At 37.2% G+C, this 18,096-nt stretch overlaps 1 protein-coding gene across 2 annotated transcripts; it reads left to right on the top strand.

The window, feature by feature from the left end:
* The first annotated feature begins 12,428 nt into the window (after positions 1-12,428).
* On the top strand, positions 12,429-15,781 carry LOC111877922 (pentatricopeptide repeat-containing protein At1g74850, chloroplastic). 2 transcript variants are annotated; one of them, XM_023874426.3, is made up of 4 exons: positions 12,429-14,483; positions 14,545-14,859; positions 14,955-15,062; positions 15,157-15,781. In XM_023874426.3, exons 1-4 carry the CDS (start codon positions 12,619-12,621, stop codon positions 15,506-15,508), a joined length of 2,640 nt encoding a protein of 879 aa, XP_023730194.1. In that variant the 5' UTR covers positions 12,429-12,618; the 3' UTR covers positions 15,509-15,781. The 2 variants fall into 2 exon arrangements, with proteins under 2 accessions (XP_023730194.1, XP_023730193.1); XM_023874425.3 differs by having other exon boundaries at positions 15,154-15,781.
* Positions 15,782-18,096: the final 2,315 nt, after the last annotated feature.

Below are 18,096 nucleotides of genomic sequence, written 5' to 3'. Positions count from 1 at the left end.
TGTGAATTTCTATTTTACCTTTGATAAGAACATAACTATGTATTAAACATTGTAAAACTTTTTCACATATGTATTCAATGTCTGGTTGTGTTTACTATGCTTGTTGTTATTCATTGGTTGTGATGCTACGCATGACGTCACCTCCGCCCCGGAACGTTTCCGCCATCGGTTTCGGGGTGTGACATTAAGTCCCTAGGGCTGGCCTCTTTACCATCCTCCATCACCCTAAAACCATAATCTCGAACCCTAATAGCCTCTTTGTGTGTTCTTGAGCCTTAGCCTTGATTTTGGAGGTTTATGCTCCTTGAAGTGAAAGAAGAAGGAGTTGGTGGACTCATTCATCGGAGGAAAACTTAAAGATCCAAATTTAGCTCCATTTTTTTGGTGACTTTTTGAGGTATAAATTCCCAAACTTTATCATTGTATGTTTAGATCTCTTCATGTCATGGTTTTTATGCTTTTGGTGCCTTTTAGGTTAGTTTGATAAGTGAAGTCGTCTATGGGTCTTATTCTTTTATATCTAAGTATAATATAAGTTTCTCAAGCTTAAAGGTGCAAGTTTTATGGTGTTTAAGGTCTCATGCAAGCATTAAGTCGTTTATTAACTCCCTTTTGAGCTTAAGATCTTCATTAAGCCATGCATGCACATAAAGTTGGCAACTTTATGTGATTAACCACCTTAAGGAAGTCAGATCTAAGTGTTGGAGTAAGGACTTAATCGATTAATATCTATAGAGGAAAGTTGGACAAAGTGGTGAGTACGTGGGGCGTACAAGCCTGTACGCTGCACGTGTAAGCCCTTTTAGCAATACGCTGAGCGTACATGTTGAGTACGCCCCACATACTTAGTAGGTTTCATTTTGGTAAGTCCATTAGATATTGTTATAAGGGGTGTGTGTGGTCTGGATAAGATAGAAAAGGAGCACTTGGCTTGAGTTATTGGCATGTTTCTTAAGTAGTTTGTAGCCCTTAAATTGGAACAAGAGTATAACCGCCTATCTTATTCTATGTTTGTGTGCAGCCATGTTCTCGTCTGGTTTTGTGTTGGTAGCAACATGTGATGTGAAAGGAATTGCACGATATACAAAGGTAAGTCCCGAGTTGTGTTGAGAGAAATGTTTATTGGGTTCCTGCAAGTCGGTGGGTTGATGGTTGAGTATCTTTATGACCCTATGATGTCGGTTGTGAGTCTTCAGGACAATGATGGAGCAGCAACAAGATTGGTGTGATACCATGAGTTTAACGTCCTAGTGGTTAGATGGTGTCACGATGTATCGTGAACTAGTGGTTGTATGAATCATATGGGTAGGGACTGGTAGATATTTGATTGAGACTCTTAGGTCCCGAATCGTTAGTTTTCTTGGCATGTTGGTATCGGTTATGGAATCTTGAGTCATGAAGTTCATTGTAAATTTCTCGAGTGATTTGTTCTGTGGAGGTACACCTGAGCTGATAAGGGATTTGGATGTAATGTGAAGTTCTTGGATGGACCATCATTATGCTCATGGGAGCAGTGAGTTGGTGATGAATTGTCAGGATGACAAGTGTTTAAGATTTTGGGCACAATTTCGGATTTGGGATTGGGCGGAATTCACAAGTTATATGTTTTGAGTATTCTTTCTGCATGTTTTGGTGGTGTTCCTAGTTAGGGACTAGGGTAGGTTCGACAAATGGATGATCATTAGTCTTAGGGTAAGGTTTCTGAAGTATAGACTAGTGGGGTTTCTAGTTTCAGGGAGTATAGTGACGAAATTGGTTTGTGGTTGTAGTCCTGATAATTCCTGGTTTGTGTGGTTTTCTTTGGAAGCTGGGCCATACAGTTAGGGAGAGAAAAAAATTGTTGTGGTTGATCATTTTCAAGTTATTAGGTTGTTTATTGGCAGTGGGGGGGGGGGGTTCCAAATGGTCTCTCGAGATTTCTTTATATGATGCGTTGATTTTTAAATGGTTAGAGGTTATTTATGGAATATGTTGGTGTTGTTTCAGAAATCCTAACCGAGACGGATTTCAATTACAAAATCCAGTTTAAGTGGGGGAGAGTTGTAACATCCTGTTTCGAGAAGTTTCTTATTTCGATATTATGGACAATAAGTGGATCAAGTAAAGGTCTTAGGCTTCAATGGAATATGATTTAGAGCCTATTGGATGATTGATAATATTGGTTATGCGATCCAATCCCTTGGTTTGTGTTTTAGGGTCAAAGCGTAAGACGAGAAAAGTGATCTTTCAAACTTCTTTCTTTGAATAATGATTTTATTTGGGTATGTTTTAAATTAAAAGTAATTAGATAGGATTGTGGGGATCTTCAATACCTTTCCATGCATATAAAGAACTCCAAAACTGGAGTTGAAACGAAGAAGTTATGGTTGTTTGAAGTTAAACTCGAATAAGAAAGTTTGGTAGTACATTGGGCGTACTAGGATGAGGAGTTGCGTGTTTAGAGCGTTATGCTATGCGTAATTTTAGGTACGCTGGGCGTACCTCCATATAGTGAAAGCCCTATTTTCGTGGTTTTGAGCCCTATTTAAGGGCTCTAACCCCTTGGGGTCCTTCCTAACATCACCCTACATCCTCTTGATCCTCCAATTTTAAACCCTAGCCCCTAGAACAAATCTTGAGCCTTTCTATGTGTTTTGAGTGCATTTTGGGTCAAAGAGAAGTTCAAGCTTGTGGATCTAGATCCTACATTGCTTTTCTCAACTCCAGAAGGTATAAAGCTTGAATATTCATGATGCACTTGTTAGATATAGTTAGTCTTGGGTGTTATGAGCTTTTTGGTCACTTTAGTGCATAAAGTTTAGATCTTGAAAGTTTGTGACCTTGGTATGGATAAATTTGGAAACTTTATCCATCTAAACATCATATTATTCAGATCTTAATGTTGGACACCTAGACTTAATGGATCAAGTTGAGAAACATGCATTTTTTGTCCATTTGAGACTTAAAGACTAGATCTTGGTTTAGGAGTTGTTGTAGTAGAAGCTCGAGTGTGTTATTTTTTTATCATCGGATTGTGGGGAGTCTCTTCACTGCACCTGTGGGTCGAAAGCACCAATGTTGGCCCACTGGATTATTTTTGCAGGATGCTAGTTCTCAGTGTAATACTTGCATGTTTTGTATGTTGGGCGGGGCCCGTTATGCGAGTTAGGGTGAGGCCCATTATACTCATTGGGTGGGGCCCGTTATGCGATTTAGGGGGGGCACATTATACTCATTGGGTGGGTCCATTATGCAAGTTAGTGAGCGGCCCGCTATACTCATTGGGCGGGGCCTGTTACTTGTATGGTATGACTTATGAGGCCCGTTTACCATATATTGACAATTATTGTTAAAAAAAAGATGGATTATCCATCAACTTGATGTGAATAATGCCTTCTTACATGGAAATTTGGATGAATAAGTCTAAATGAAAGTACCATAAGGGCTCATAAAAGAATAATACAGTAGTGTATGTTGCGTCTGGAAGTCGTCATATGGTTTTCTCCAAGCTTCAAGAAACTTCTACTATAAATTTACCAAAGCTCTTCTTCAAAATGGTTTTAAACACTCAGAGGCTTATCAATCTCTTTTCACTTTTAAACAAAAGGATATATACGCTTCGTATCTTATTTATGTAGATGATATTATATTTTTGCGAAATAATGATCAACAGATAGCAAAGATAAAAACTTTTCCTCACAGCCAGTTTAGTATTAAAGATTTGGGGCCCTTGAAATATTTTCTTGGTATTTAAGTTTCTCAAACATCAGATGGAGTGGGTCTCAGTCAGAGGAAATATACTTTAGATATATTGGCTAATAGTGGTCTAAAAGGTTAAAGGTCGATCTCTTTTTCTGTGGAACATAACATTCGGCTTCTTACTGTAGATGATTCTCCTCTGGATGATATATGGAAATATAAACGAATAATTGGACGTCCTCTTTATCTATAAGTTACTTGGCCTGATATCATGTTTGATGTAAATATGCTAAGTCGGTTTGTTTCAGCTCATCGACAAACACATTGGAACATTGCTCTTCGTGTACTACAATACGTTAAGGAAACAGATGGTCAATACATATTTCTACCCACTAACGATGACTTAACATTAAATGCATATTGGATTCAGATTGGCTTGGTTGTCCTTTAACGAGACACTCGAAAAAACTGATTATTTTATCACTCTAGGGGGTGCTATTATCTCTTGGAAAACGAGGAAACATTCACTGGTGTCTTGTTCCTCTACTAAAGTTGAATATCGATCCATGGCGACTACGATTAGTGAAATCTTATGGCTTAGGTGGTTGTATCAATATTTGGAGGCTGCTCAAAAAGGTGCCACAAAGCTTTATTGTGATAACCAGGCTACTCATCATAGTGCTAATATTCTAGTTTTTCACGAACGCACCAAACATGTTGATATTGATTGCTATTTTTTTCGTGAACAAGTTGAATCTAGAGAGATCATGCCAAATGAAATACACACCAAAGATCAAGTTGCAGACATTTTCACCAAACCGCTTAGGACTAAATGGTTTTGTCCGTTACTTGGCAAGATGAGCGTTTGCAATCTTCACGTTCCATATTGAGGGGAAGCGAAGAACATTATATTATTATGCTTACGTTTATCTTATCTCTATTTAAGTTTTATAGTCTTTATCTAGGATATCCTATATATATATATATATATATATATATATATATATATATATATATATATATATATATATATATATATAGGCTTAGGTTATTCTATGCAAACTAATTATTGTACATCTATCGTATGTTATGAGAATTACTAAGAGAATAAGTTGTTTAGCAATGCGAATACGGTCAACCTTACAAGAATATCGTCATTTTCATGCATTCTAGTTAATTATTTTTTTTGTTCTCACATATCGTTTTTCACTCATTTTCATTCTGACACAATACGACCCAATAAAACATTCTGACAACATTCTGACATCAATGAGAATAATAATAATAATAAATGTATAATAACCTTATAGACGATTTAATTAGTGAGAATGTGTGTTAATGACAATAGTTATGTAAGATTGGATGTATTTATATTATCAAACAACATATTTTCTTTATCATTCTCATAGCACACGATAGATGTACAATAATTAGTTAGAATACTTGAACCTAACTCTCTCTCTCTCTCTCTCTCTCTCTCTGTGTGTATATATATATATATATATATATATATATATATATATATATATATATATATATATATATATATATATATCGAATGAATAGCACCAAAAGTCAAATTTGTTCTTGTTGATTATGATGTTATTAGGCTAAAAGGAGCGGTAACACTCCTAGCACTCTATTTTTTTATTTTCTTTTTCTAATTTAATTAAATTACTTTATTTTAATACACAAATATTTTTTATGCAAGAATATTAAACATTTTTTTAAACCAAAAACAATTAGTATAATATAAATTATATTTTTTAAAACATACGTTATAACTAATCCAATTATTTCATCCGATTCTTTTTCTTCATTATCCCCAAACCCCTATTGTAGCTTTTCTTTAAGATATTGTAACGACCCAGTTTTTACAAAGAAAATTTTCATTTTTGAATAATCAAAAACATTTCCAACACCAAGAAATCCAGTTATAACTGTTTTCAAAACATAAGTCAAATACAACTTTTATTCCAAATATCAGAGTGTCCCATAAAATGCCTGAGAGAGAGGGCACGCCACGCCATCAAGCTTTGCCCTTGCCTTTGGGCTCCGATGTACCTGAAACAAATCCACAAACTGTAAACTAACGCTTAGTGAGTTCCCCAGAGCATACCCCCCACACACACCACATAACACATATCAACTTAGCTATAAAAGCTATCTCTACCATTAACCATAAAGGCTATCTCTACAGTTAGCTATAAATACTATCTCTACCCTTAGCCATAAAGGCTATCTCTACTGTTAACTGTAAAAGCTATATCTACCAGATCCCTAGAGACTATCTCTACCGTCAACTATAAAGGTTATCTTTACCGCATATTACCACATAATCATGGCACACACCTCTACACAACAAGCATACCAACTATCATAAAATGGTCCGACCTTGGTGCCTTGGATCCATTGGTATGGTGAGAAGACTCACCTTTTGTCCGAAGAATCCGAAGGCTACTCTCCCGACAGTATGTAACCACCCGCACTGAATAATAATGTTAACCAATGTTAGGGCTTCACAAAATCCAAGGGAAACCCAAACTCCAAATCCTTCTACAAACCCAAATATTCTTCCTTTTTTAATGGGCCCAAAGTCCATGTCCAAAAACCATTAATGGGCCTCTTGGCCCAATAAGGCCCTACCATAACACCAATGGCCCAGAACAGATAAAATGGCCCACTATTCTCAGAATACAACCAAGTCCAATAGCTAAATGAGGCCCAAAACAGATCCAAGCCAATCTATGATGCATACGCTTAGCGTACCACCCTGGTATGCGCATCGTACTGGGGCTCAGGGGCTTACGCGTCACGTACACTGGGTTACGACCAACGTACTAACAGATTAAGCACTTTTCCATTAAGTGCTTAATACTCGATTCCCTCACGTCCAAAAGTCAGATCTAAGCTCATTAAGACTACCGGGGGCATAAAGTTGGCAACTTTATGCCTTTGCATGTCTCATATGTTCCTAACACCCACATTAAGACCTTTTTAAGGTTCTTAACCCATGCATGAGGTCAAAACACCCACCAAGACTACATTTTTATGTTGCAAACAGACCAAAGGACCTCAGATCTATCATTTCCATCCTCTGGAGTTGCTCAACTCACAAGAGGAGATCCAAAATCAACAAAAGGGACAAAACTAGAAAACCCTAGCTAGATCTAGTGATTAAGATGGAAAGGTCCAAGCTTTATACCTCCAGAAGCTCTTCAAGGTCGACTATATGCAAATTCTTGAAGCCAAATGACACTCCAAGCTTCCTTGACAACTTATCCTTATCGAATGAATACTATAAGGACCACAAATGCACTCTTAAAGCCCAAAATGCACTCACAAATGGTATTAGGGTTTTCAGAGACGTTTGAAGATGAAAGAGGCTGATTAGGGTGAGGCTCAAATGAGTTAAGGGTGTTTATATAGGTCTCAAATCCGGAAAGTAAGGTTTGGACATCCGGCACGTACGCCCAACGTACGTGCTGCCCCTCCGTGATCCTCCTTGCCAAGTACGCTAAGCGTACTCATAAGTACGCCCAACATACTTAAGGGCTTCTTATGTTATATTTGAAATACTTCAAAAGGCTACAAGGTCATACCTGATTTGGAGTGTTACAGATATTACTAAACAAATTTACAAAATATGAAAACAAGATGCATACCTTTACATCGAAGTTGCATTGATGATATAAAATCCAAGCATTCATTGATTTTGCTTGTTTCAAATTTTAAAAAGTAAAGCCCTCCATTAAGAAAATGTCAATCTTTCTGTGTTTTATGAGTAGGTTGTTCTCTTTCGGTGGAGAAATACACCATCTTGATGATAGAACCTGGTAAGAGCAAGATTTGGTGATTAAGTTGATGTAAATTGATGAATTAGTTGGTATTTCAAATTGGAAGATTCAGCAATAGAATTGGTATCCATTAGAGATGTTCAATAACTTCTTTGCTTGCAAACATTCGAATTTCAACGTGTCCTAAATAAAAATTCCATTTTTGAAAAGATCGTGACCTAAATTTACCGATCGTTGGCAATTGTTACCAAAATTTATGATCATGATCTTCTTCTAAAGGTTTTTTCATCAATTTTGGTTACTAAGTGTGAATAATGTACTTGATTATATAGTAATTATGTAACACCCAAAGTTAGGCAGGCCAAGAAAGGAAAGAAAACCCTAAGTTTAAGGGACGACTCGACGAGTCCAAGGAGGAACTCGGCGAGTCCGAGCGGGATCCGGGTCAAGGAGTAAGTGACCGACTCGGCGAGTCGGCTAAGGAGACTCGGCGAGTCTGGTCTGAACGAGGAAAACCTTAAATCCGGGACTTGGAGACTACTTAAACGTCTCATTTTCTCCCCTAGGGTTCCTTTACTGCCTCTTTCACCCAGAACACCGAACCCTAAGCCCCATTGTTGCTCATTCAAGCTTCCAAGCCATTTTTGGGTGATTTGAAGGAAGAAGAAAGAGGGAAGTCATTGAAGCTTCAAGGATTGGCCTTAGATCTGAAGTTTGTGGAACCTTTCAGAGTTATTGGAGGTACTAAGTCGTTTCCTTCAATTAGATCTATTCTAGTTAAGAGTTTTGGGGCTTTTTAGCCATGATTAGTTATCCATTTGAGTTAGAAGCCAGATCTGAAGTTGCTACTTTGGATCTAAGCATATTTTGGTCTTGTGAAGCATAAAGTATCTGCCCTTGCGTTGATTATGGAGCCTCTTTGCTTTAAACCCTAGTTTATGGTGTATTTAGCCTAGATTTCCTTCTCTACACGTAAAGTTTGCAACTTTACGTGAGGAATAGGCTTGGGAAAGGTAGATCTACAGTTTGGAGTCCATGCATGACTCAAAAGTCCTCTGCATGTATGAAGATCTAAATGGACTCGGCGAGTCCTTTGAGTGGACTCGGCGAGTAGCATGAAGATTAGGAGGAACTCGATGAGTGGGATGAACAACTCGTCGAGTCGGATGAAGTTAGGCAGGAACTCGACGAGTTGGAAGAACAACTCGGCGAGTCTGTTGAAGGTTGTCTTGGACTCGGCGAGTCTGTTCTTGGACTCGGCGAGTCAAGTTGCGAAACCCCAAACCCTTCGAGTTGAGACTCGAATCGGTGAGTCGAGTGGGGACTCGGTGAGTTGGACAGGTCAGGACTCGGGAATCGGTAGACTCGGTGAGTCATGGACTGACTCGGCGAGTCGAGTCGCGAATGGAAGGACTCTGAATATATGAACTCGACGAGTCAGTAGGGTGACTCGGCGAGTAGGGTTGACCTGGAAGGTTGACCTTGACCAGGACTTTGACCTTGACCAGAGTTGACTCGGTTGTCTTTCGGGGGTCAGTTAGACTAAGTGTTGCATTTATATTGGTAGCTCGGGGAGCTAGTGGAGCAGGAGTTCAGAGAGTTGTCGGGCAGCAGCTAGTGGGATCATCAGCAAGTTCAGCCAGTGCATGTGAGTTTCCCTTTTGTGTGAATGGGTCTACGACCACAATGTCGGCCCATGTAGTTATGAGTAAGAAGACCAGGGGGTTAGCCCTAGGCGCAGTATGCTAGTATGATATTCAGGACGAGGTCCAATGATAGCGGGCGGGTGCCCAAAGAATGGTTCATGTGATAGTTTATACTTGGTGTCTGTGTGATACTTGTATGTGCCTGGTAGGGGAGTGAGTGTGGGCTAGGCCCGTATCTCACTATTAGCAGAGTGTGGATGGTATTCCACATCTCATTAGAAACAGATCAGGGGCGAGGCCCAAGTTAGGGAAAGGGTGAGTGTGGGCTGGGCCCGTATCTCACATTCAGTAAAAGCATGGACGGGGTTCCATGACTCATCAGTAGCAGGAAAAGGGTGAGGCCCAAGATAGGCGAGGCCTTAGGACAGGATCCGTTAGTATATGTTTAGCTTATGTGTTGTGATATGTTTATGTGCTATTATATGTTAGCGGGCGAGGCCCAGTGACAGGCGAGGCCTAAGTGAGACAGATCTGTATCCGAGCGGGGCTCGAAGCCAGGCGGGGCCTGGAGCGGCGGAGCCGTTGTAGCGGGCGAGGCCCGAGGTAGGGGCGAGGCCCAGGATAGCGGGCGTGGCCCAGTATGTGCAGTATGTGGTTATGCATGGTATGTGGTAGGGTGGGGAACTCACTAAGCTTCGTGCTTACGATTTTCATTTTTGGTTTCAGGTACTTCCGGTAGCGGAGGGAAGAGCTCGGGGTGATCGCATGGCACACACCATAGATTAGACAGCCTGGGAATGTTTACTCTGATAACGAACATGTGTTTTGGAAATGAATACTCTGATTATGTTTTGGATTGATGACTTTGCTTTAAGTAATGATTTATTAAAAGAAATTTTTAGTTTTGAATTTTGGGACGTTACAAATTAGTAACTTTCGTTACATTATGTGCGTGGTAAACAACAATCGAGTTACAATACTGATCAACTGGAGAATTGGTTGAACTAGATACTGATATTGCCATATTTATACACGTTTTTAGGCAATATTTTATTTAATATTTTGGTTAAATGCAAAGATATATGATACTTATTAGGATTGAATTGAATATTGCAACCAAAAGGAACACTCTTAAAGAATATGAACCAGAATTGACGAAAGTTGGAACTTTGGAGGATGGAAGCTTAAAAGAAGAAAATTTCACCAGAAAAACCCAAATCACGACGTGACCCTTAACATCACGACGTGGAGTGAGTATTCCAAAAGATAAGTACGCGGGAAGTTAGAATCCTTGCCCAATAAGGATTTGTACCTGATTCACGAGGTAAAACCCCTGTTTACGTCGTGAATCATGTAATTCCTTAAAATTATAAATTATCCTTCACTCTCACGATTTGAGGAGGCTTGAAGGGTTTTTCAGAGAGATTTTGGGAAAAGAATAGTCAGAGAAACCGAATTCAAAGCATTATAGGAAGGGAATTAGATTGAAGATCAAGAGTTTGAAGAACACTTTCATACATTGGTCTGGTACACTTTGATCATGTCAATTTTAATTGAATTTGTGTTTGTGATTTCAGCCATGAGTAGTTGAATCTAGCTGCTTCCGTTTAGCTAGATGAAGCTTTAACTCTACGGTTTAGTTTATTAAATTATGGATTTAATAGTTGGTTTTAAACTTGTGTTTGATTATCTTTACCTAACATGTTAATATCTGATACTTGATTGCTTGAATTCAAGTTCTGTGTAGCTTAGTGACCATTAAATTACATGAGCTTGTTTCCTAGTAGTTTAGTAACTATTAAATTGCTAGAGCTAGGATCGACCAAATCTTAGATAAGCGATAAAAGTAATTAATTTAGCTGTGTCGGAGAACATAAATTATGAACATGATTGTGTTTATTTAGATCAATCTTACATAACTTAACTATATCTTATAGTTGATTCTGTATTTGCTAGTGTATAACCATGTATAGTTTTATATGAATTAGTGAAAAACATTAGTAAATTTGGACTTGAATTGCTAATAACATAATATTTAACCAACTTTAATAATCCATAATTAGTAGCTAATCATAGAGGAGAAGTAGATTCAAATTAAACGAAAGTGTTTTTAGTAATTGATTGAAATTGTTACTTAAAAGTTTAAGTTTGTCTGAACTTGCAAAATCATATAAAAACCAATTTAACTTTTTCTTGTTTTTAGGTTAATTTTAATTACATTAGATAATTAAATCCATTCCCTGAGTTCAATACCCGACTGTTTGTGCTATATTATTTGCGAGAATGTACACTGCCTTAATTCATAATAGTTAGTTAGATAGTTGGTAAAACTAATAGAGTAAATTACACGAATAGTCTCTATGGTTTGCGGTAATTTGTGCGTTTGGTCCCTAACTTATTTTTTAACTCGGAAGGTCCCTACTGTTTGTTTTTTTACGCATTTTATCCCTAATGTTTGTTTTTTTATGCGTATGGTCCTTGTCTTACCTAAAAAAACTATTATTTAAATATGGAAAAATTGTAGGGTAGGTAAGGTAAGGTGAGGGGGTGGGTTTGGGGGTGTATTTATTTATTATAAATTAAAAATCAAGGCCAAAATAGTCATTTTAGGTAAGACAGGGACCAAACGCGTAACTAAAACAAACAATAGGGACCTTCCGAGTTAAAAAAAGAAGTTAGGGACCAAATACGCAAATTACACTAAACCATAGGGACCATTCATGTAATTTACTCAAACTAATAAGTGTAGTAATATTACGAGCACATCAGATACCAAAATTTCGAAGAAAACGGAAAAAGAAAAACTGAACAAAAATCATTTAACTGCAATGAAAATCGGGAGAACTAATTGCCTCTGATATCAAGAGCCAAATGCGAAATTTCATCTACCGGTGAATTCGCTAATGCCGCTGCCTCAATTCTATCGCCTTCCATCGTTGTCGCTCCCAAAACACACACAAACGCATGGTGAAAAATTAAAGGTTTAGGATAATTAGGTGGGGATAAAAAAACACACTTGGGACAAACCTTCAAGCAATTTGTCCAACCCCTCTTCAACCAATCCAATTGCTTCATCTGATTCTCTTTCTTCTCACCAAACTATCAATGACCATCCCTTAGCGAACCCTTAGTGAGCGCTAGAGGGCGGTGTTCTCTTCATGTTAGCGAGCCTAGCGAGAGCCACCATCCACTCCGTTTGGTCTTATGTGCTTAACAAAACATAAGGGGTTTAAGATACGAACTTCAAACTAGAAGGTCCATTAGTGCACTTCCTCCTATTCTTTTAAGCGGCAAATAAAACCTGTTATCCACAACGAAGCCACTGTCAGCGTCTTCTTCTTCATCTTCCTCCTCTACCCTGCTGCAGCTCAAGCTCCATTGCTGCACCTCTGGCTCCCTCTTAAATACACAGAGATACTCCGGAAGCAAGGTCAATTTTCAATTTCTGAGAGTAAAACATATCGTCAACTCATGCGAACTAAAACCCTAACAACAAGATGACACTTTCATACCACTCCATCTCGCCAATTCTCATCCGTAGTGCCAACAAAACCACCATACAGGAATACAATTTTCCCCAATTTAGCACCCGAGGGTTCAAATTTGCCGGGCGCCGGTCAATAGTAATCTGCGAGAGCTCCCTCGCTAAACCACCCAACTCCCGATCCAGAACCAGATCCAAACCCAAACCGAAAGAGCTGGTCTTTGGATACCCTTCAAACAGCGTCGAAAAAGGCAAGTACAGCTATGAAGTTGAAAGCCTACTGAATAAACTCTCCGGCTTACCCCCACGGGGCAGTATAGCTCGTTGCTTGGAGCCGTTCAAGAACAAGCTTAGCCTCAATGACTTTGCTTTGGTTTTCAAAGAGCTTGCACAACGTGGAGACTGGCAAAGATCTTTACGTCTCTTTAAGCAAATGCAGCGGCAGGTCTGGTCTAAGCCGAATGATCATATCTACACGATTGTTATCGGAATTTTGGGTCGTGAAGGTCTTCTTGACAAATGCTACGACGTGTTCGAGGAAATGCCCAGCGAAGGGGTGCCTCGTACCGTGTTTTCATATACCTCGATCATCAATGCCTATGGGCGAAACGGTCAGTATGAAACTTCCCTACAGCTTCTTGATAGAATGAAAAAAGAAGGAATTTCCCCCAATATCTTGACATACAACACTGTGATAAACTCCTGTGCGAGAGGTGGGTATGATTGGGAAGGCTTATTGAGTTTATTCGCTGAAATGCGACATGAAGGGTTACAACCAGATTTAGTTACTTATAACACTCTTCTCGCTACTTGTGCTAATAGAGGTTTAGGCGATGAAGCTGTAATGGTTTTCAGAACCATGAACGAAGGTGGAACAATACCAGATACCACTAGTTACGATTACTTAGTTCAAACTTTTGGCAAATTGGGTAATCTTAAAAAGGTTTCAGACCTTCTTATGGAGATGGAATCAAGAGGGAATTTACCCGAAGCATCTTGCTATAATGTCCTATTGGAAGCATACTCAGATTTGGAACAAACAAAGGATGCACTGGATGTGTTTAGGCAAATGCAGACTGCTGGTTGTATACCTAATGCAATGACTTACACTATTCTATTGAATCTTTTTGGGAAACAAGGAAGATACGATGAAGTTCGTGAGCTTTTTCTTGAAATGAAAGTTAGCAGTATGGGATTAGATGCTGCCACATACAACATTCTCATAGATGTTTTTGGAGAAGGTGGGTATTTCAAAGAAGTGATAACTTTATTCAATGATATGGTAGATGAGAAAATCGACCCGAATATGGAAACATATGAAGGATTAATAGTGTCATGTGGGAAAGGAGGACTTCATGAAGATGCTAAAAGGATTTTACTACACATGAGAGAAACCGGATTAGTCCCAAGTTCAAAAGCTTACACTGGAATCATAGAAGCTTATGGACAAGCTGCATTATATGAAGAAGCTCTTGTCACTTTCAATACAATGAATGAACTCGGTAGGAATCCAACCATTGAAACTTTTAATTCTTTGATTGATGTGTTTTCAAGAGGGGGATTATACAAAGAAAGTGAAGCAATAGTGTCGCGAATGAGTGAAGTTGGTGTTTCGGGTGACACAGATACTTTCAATGGAGTGATTGAAGCATTTAGACAAGGGGGACAATTTGAAGATGCAATCAAAGCTTATGTTGATATGGAAAAAGCAAAGTGTAATCCAGATGAACGTACACTTGAAGCAGTTTTGAGTGTTTACTGCTTTGCAGGTCTTGTAGATGAAAGTGAAGAACAGTTTCAAGAAATTGAGAAAATGGTGGAGTTGCCTAGTGTCATGAGCTACTGCATGATGCTATCAATCTATGCAAAATCTGAAAGGTTAGTTAATAGTTAAAAGTTAATAGTTATCTAAATAATTAAATGAATGGTGATTTTTCAGGTGGGATGATGCACATGAGTTGTTGGATGAGATGATAAGATGTGATTCATCAAACATTCATCAAGTGATTGGGAGGATGATTAGGGGAGATTATGATGATGAATCGAATTGGCAAATGGTGGAATATGTTTTTGATAAATTAAACACAGAAGGGCGTGGATTAGGGTTAAGATTCTACAACACACTTCTAGAAGCTCTTTGGTGGTTAGGTCAAAAAGAAAGAGCTACAAGAGTGCTTAAAGAAGCAACAAAAAGAGGTCTTTTCCCTGAAATATTCCGTAAGAGCAAACGTATATGGTCTGTTGATGTACACAGGTATAAATAATATCAAATATTCACATTGCAGAAAATAGCATTACATAATAAACATTTTTATATTTCTTTTTCTTTTTTATTAAAATGGTTCTTAGGTTGTGGCCTGGGGGTGCGTGTACAGCTCTATCACTTTGGTTTAAGAACATGAGAGAGATGTTAAAGGAAAAAGAGGATCTTCCTCATTTAGCTTCAGTGGTTGTAGTGTAAGTTTTTAAACATATAAATCTGGAGTTTATTATTTTATGCAGGTTTTGTTGTCATTACAATAATCTTTGTTTATATATTTTTGTGAAGCAGAAGAGGACAGATGGAGAAGAGTTCCATAACAAGAGATTTTCCAGTTGCAAAAATGGTGTATTCGATTTTGAAAGACAGTGTATCATCATCTTTCTGTTTACCTGGATGGAACAAGGGTAGAATCGTGTGTCAAAAACCTCAACTTAAAAAGATTCTAGTTGATATGGGAAAAGGGTCTGAGAATGAGATTATGAATTTGAGTAATGCCCCTATTCCTGTTGTGGATTCAAGAACAAACAAGGGTAAGGTCAGAAAAGGTGGGATGAATAATGGTGAAGTAAAGATTGGTTTAAATGGTGGGAGTGGGGCCCACATCGATACAAGAACAGAGGTGGCAACAGGCTCCTTTTAGAATTTTGAAAAACCCAATTTTGTTCTGTTCACTAATAATAATCTCTTAGTTATGGGAAATGAGATGTTAGTATTTTTGTTCATGTGTATCATTCTAGATTTGATTTTGTGGCTTTTGTTATCATAGGAGCCAAATATAGCACTCGAAATTGCTTTGTATTTTGATGACATTGATATAATTGGGTAGGTTTTTAAAAAGTACAATGTTGTAATAGGAAGACATGAAAGTAGGATGCTATAATAAACAAATCAGTGAAGGTACGTTGTTATTAAATGCCATTAACTCTTTTAAAAGTTAGATACATTTGGGATCTTAAATGGTACATATGATGCAAAAAATAGGTCAATAATTCCATTTATTTAAGTATTAGATTAGATTATCATATTGTTATTTCCTTTTACTAAAAGAATGAGCTCGAGGAATTTTTTTTAATCAAGACATTTTACTTTGAAAAATGTGTTTGTTATAGAAATTGAAATTGTGAAAACTTTGTGAGTGTGGTGTATGGATGTGTTGGTTTGGCACTATGTGATGTTGTGTATGTTTTGTGTTGGAAGGGTGCCTTGGACTCTATCTAGTCTCATTCTTCACCCAAAATGCATGCGATCATCATTAATCATTGGATTTCTAACTTTAAATGTCAAATAAAGAGCAATTGATTTTTGAGTTGTATCAGTCGATAATGTTTAAACAAAAGCCAATAATATAATAACATATGATAGGTATTATATTTATGAAGAGTTTGTCAAAATATTCCATTATTATTATTAAGGGATAATGACTTAGAAGGGTAATATATTCTTCGATTTTTACATATTTGGTAACTGAGTTTTTTTTTCTTCCATATTTACCCCCTTCAACTTGTTAAACTGTACACGTTTAGTCCTTATGACCGGATACTCTAGGATAGCCGATAAACATGACTTAATAGGTAATATATTTCTTACTTTGTATATATTTAGTCATTAATATTTTTGTATATATTTAGTCCTTAATAATTTTTTTTTGTTGCAAAATAAATCATTTTTTGTTTTTGTACTCATTCAGTACTTATGAATAATTTCTTTAAGTTTTTATCACAACATCTTACATGAGACAATCATTAATGAGGCGTTTGAGGTTTTTGATGCTTATGTCCATCGCGATCTTAACTACTTGGTTGCTTAGATCATGTGTTATGAACGTCATAACTTCTTTATACGATCTCGGATTTTAATGATCTTTATGTTCATGCTTTCGTATTTTAGTCTACTACAAGTTTCGTTTATATTACTTCCATTAAAAAACAATATATTTTTACTTACGATCTTTATATCCATAAATTTTTTATGAATGCATGTATGATTTTTTTTTTAAATAAATTGTAAGCAAACATATATTATATTTTAATGGGAGTAATCTTAACGAAACTTATAGTAGAGTCAGAAAACGAACACGTGAATATAAAGATCGTTAAAATCTGATATCGTATGAAAATGTTATGACGTTCAGAACATATGACCTAAGCCAAACCACACGACCTACGCAACCAAGAAGTCGAGATCGCAATAGACATAAGCATCAATAGCCTAAAGAAATCATTCATAAGTATGAATACTAAAATAAAAAAGACTTATTTTGAAACAAAAAAATATTAAGGACTAAATGTGTACAAAAATATTAAGGACTAAATGTGTACAAAATGAGAAATATATTACCCTATTAAGTCATTTTTCCTGGCTAACACCGGTCATAAGAACTAAATGTGTACGGTTTAACAAGTTGAAGGGGGGTAAATATGAACGAAAAAAAAAACTTAATGACCAAATGTGTACAAAGCAAAAAATATATTACCTTTTTAAGTCATGATCCCTGTTATTAACAAAGAATATCATCGGTAAGGGTCTAACATGAAGAAAAAAAACATCTTTGATGCTCGACTCCTTTAAGTAGTTAACAGATCAAATGTCATTAAAACACGATCATAATAAATCACCAAAAATCACTATATTGATTTTATGTCTATTAAAATCATATATATATATATATATATATATATATATATATATATATATATATATATATATATATATATATATATATATATATATATATATATATATATATATATATATATATATTTTGTAACATCCCAAAAATACAGGCCAAAAATTTCATTTTTAATTACGTCATTTTAAAACCAACAGTGTAATAAAACATCTGTAATATTATGTCATGTCAAAACCAAAGTAGAAATAATCAAACATGTTATCATAAAACAATATCAGAGTGTAATCCCAAAGATCTCATGTGCGGAAAACCATAGTGTGATGCGCTGCGATCAAGCCGGCTCCTTTCCTTTAAACACGAAGTACCTGAAACCAAAACTGAAAACCGTAAGCACGAAGCTTAGTGAGTTCCTCCATCATACCACATACCATACAATCACATATCATACATACTGCCGGGAAATTCTGGGGTGCCCGACCTACCCGATACGACCATTCTGGGGTGCCGACCTACCCGTGTCAAGCCGTTCTGGGGTGCTGACTACCCATGTCAAGCCATTCTGGGGTGCTGACTACCCATCGGTCCTAACAACCGATCCT

This window comes from Lactuca sativa, chromosome 4 (genome assembly GCF_002870075.4).
Source record: "Lactuca sativa cultivar Salinas chromosome 4, Lsat_Salinas_v11, whole genome shotgun sequence".
NCBI lineage: Eukaryota > Viridiplantae > Streptophyta > Magnoliopsida > Asterales > Asteraceae > Lactuca > Lactuca sativa.
This window is presented reverse-complemented; position numbering and strand designations above follow the sequence as displayed.

Coding starts and splice junctions, on each gene's coding strand:
- LOC111877922 (XM_023874425.3), top strand. CDS start 12,619: ATGACACTTTCATACCACTCCATCTCGCCAATTCTCATCCGTAGTGCC. Junction 14,484..14,544: donor ATCTATGCAAAATCTGAAAG/GTTAGTTAATAG, acceptor GTGATTTTTCAG/GTGGGATGATGCACATGAGT. Junction 14,860..14,954: donor TGGTCTGTTGATGTACACAG/GTATAAATAATA, acceptor AATGGTTCTTAG/GTTGTGGCCTGGGGGTGCGT.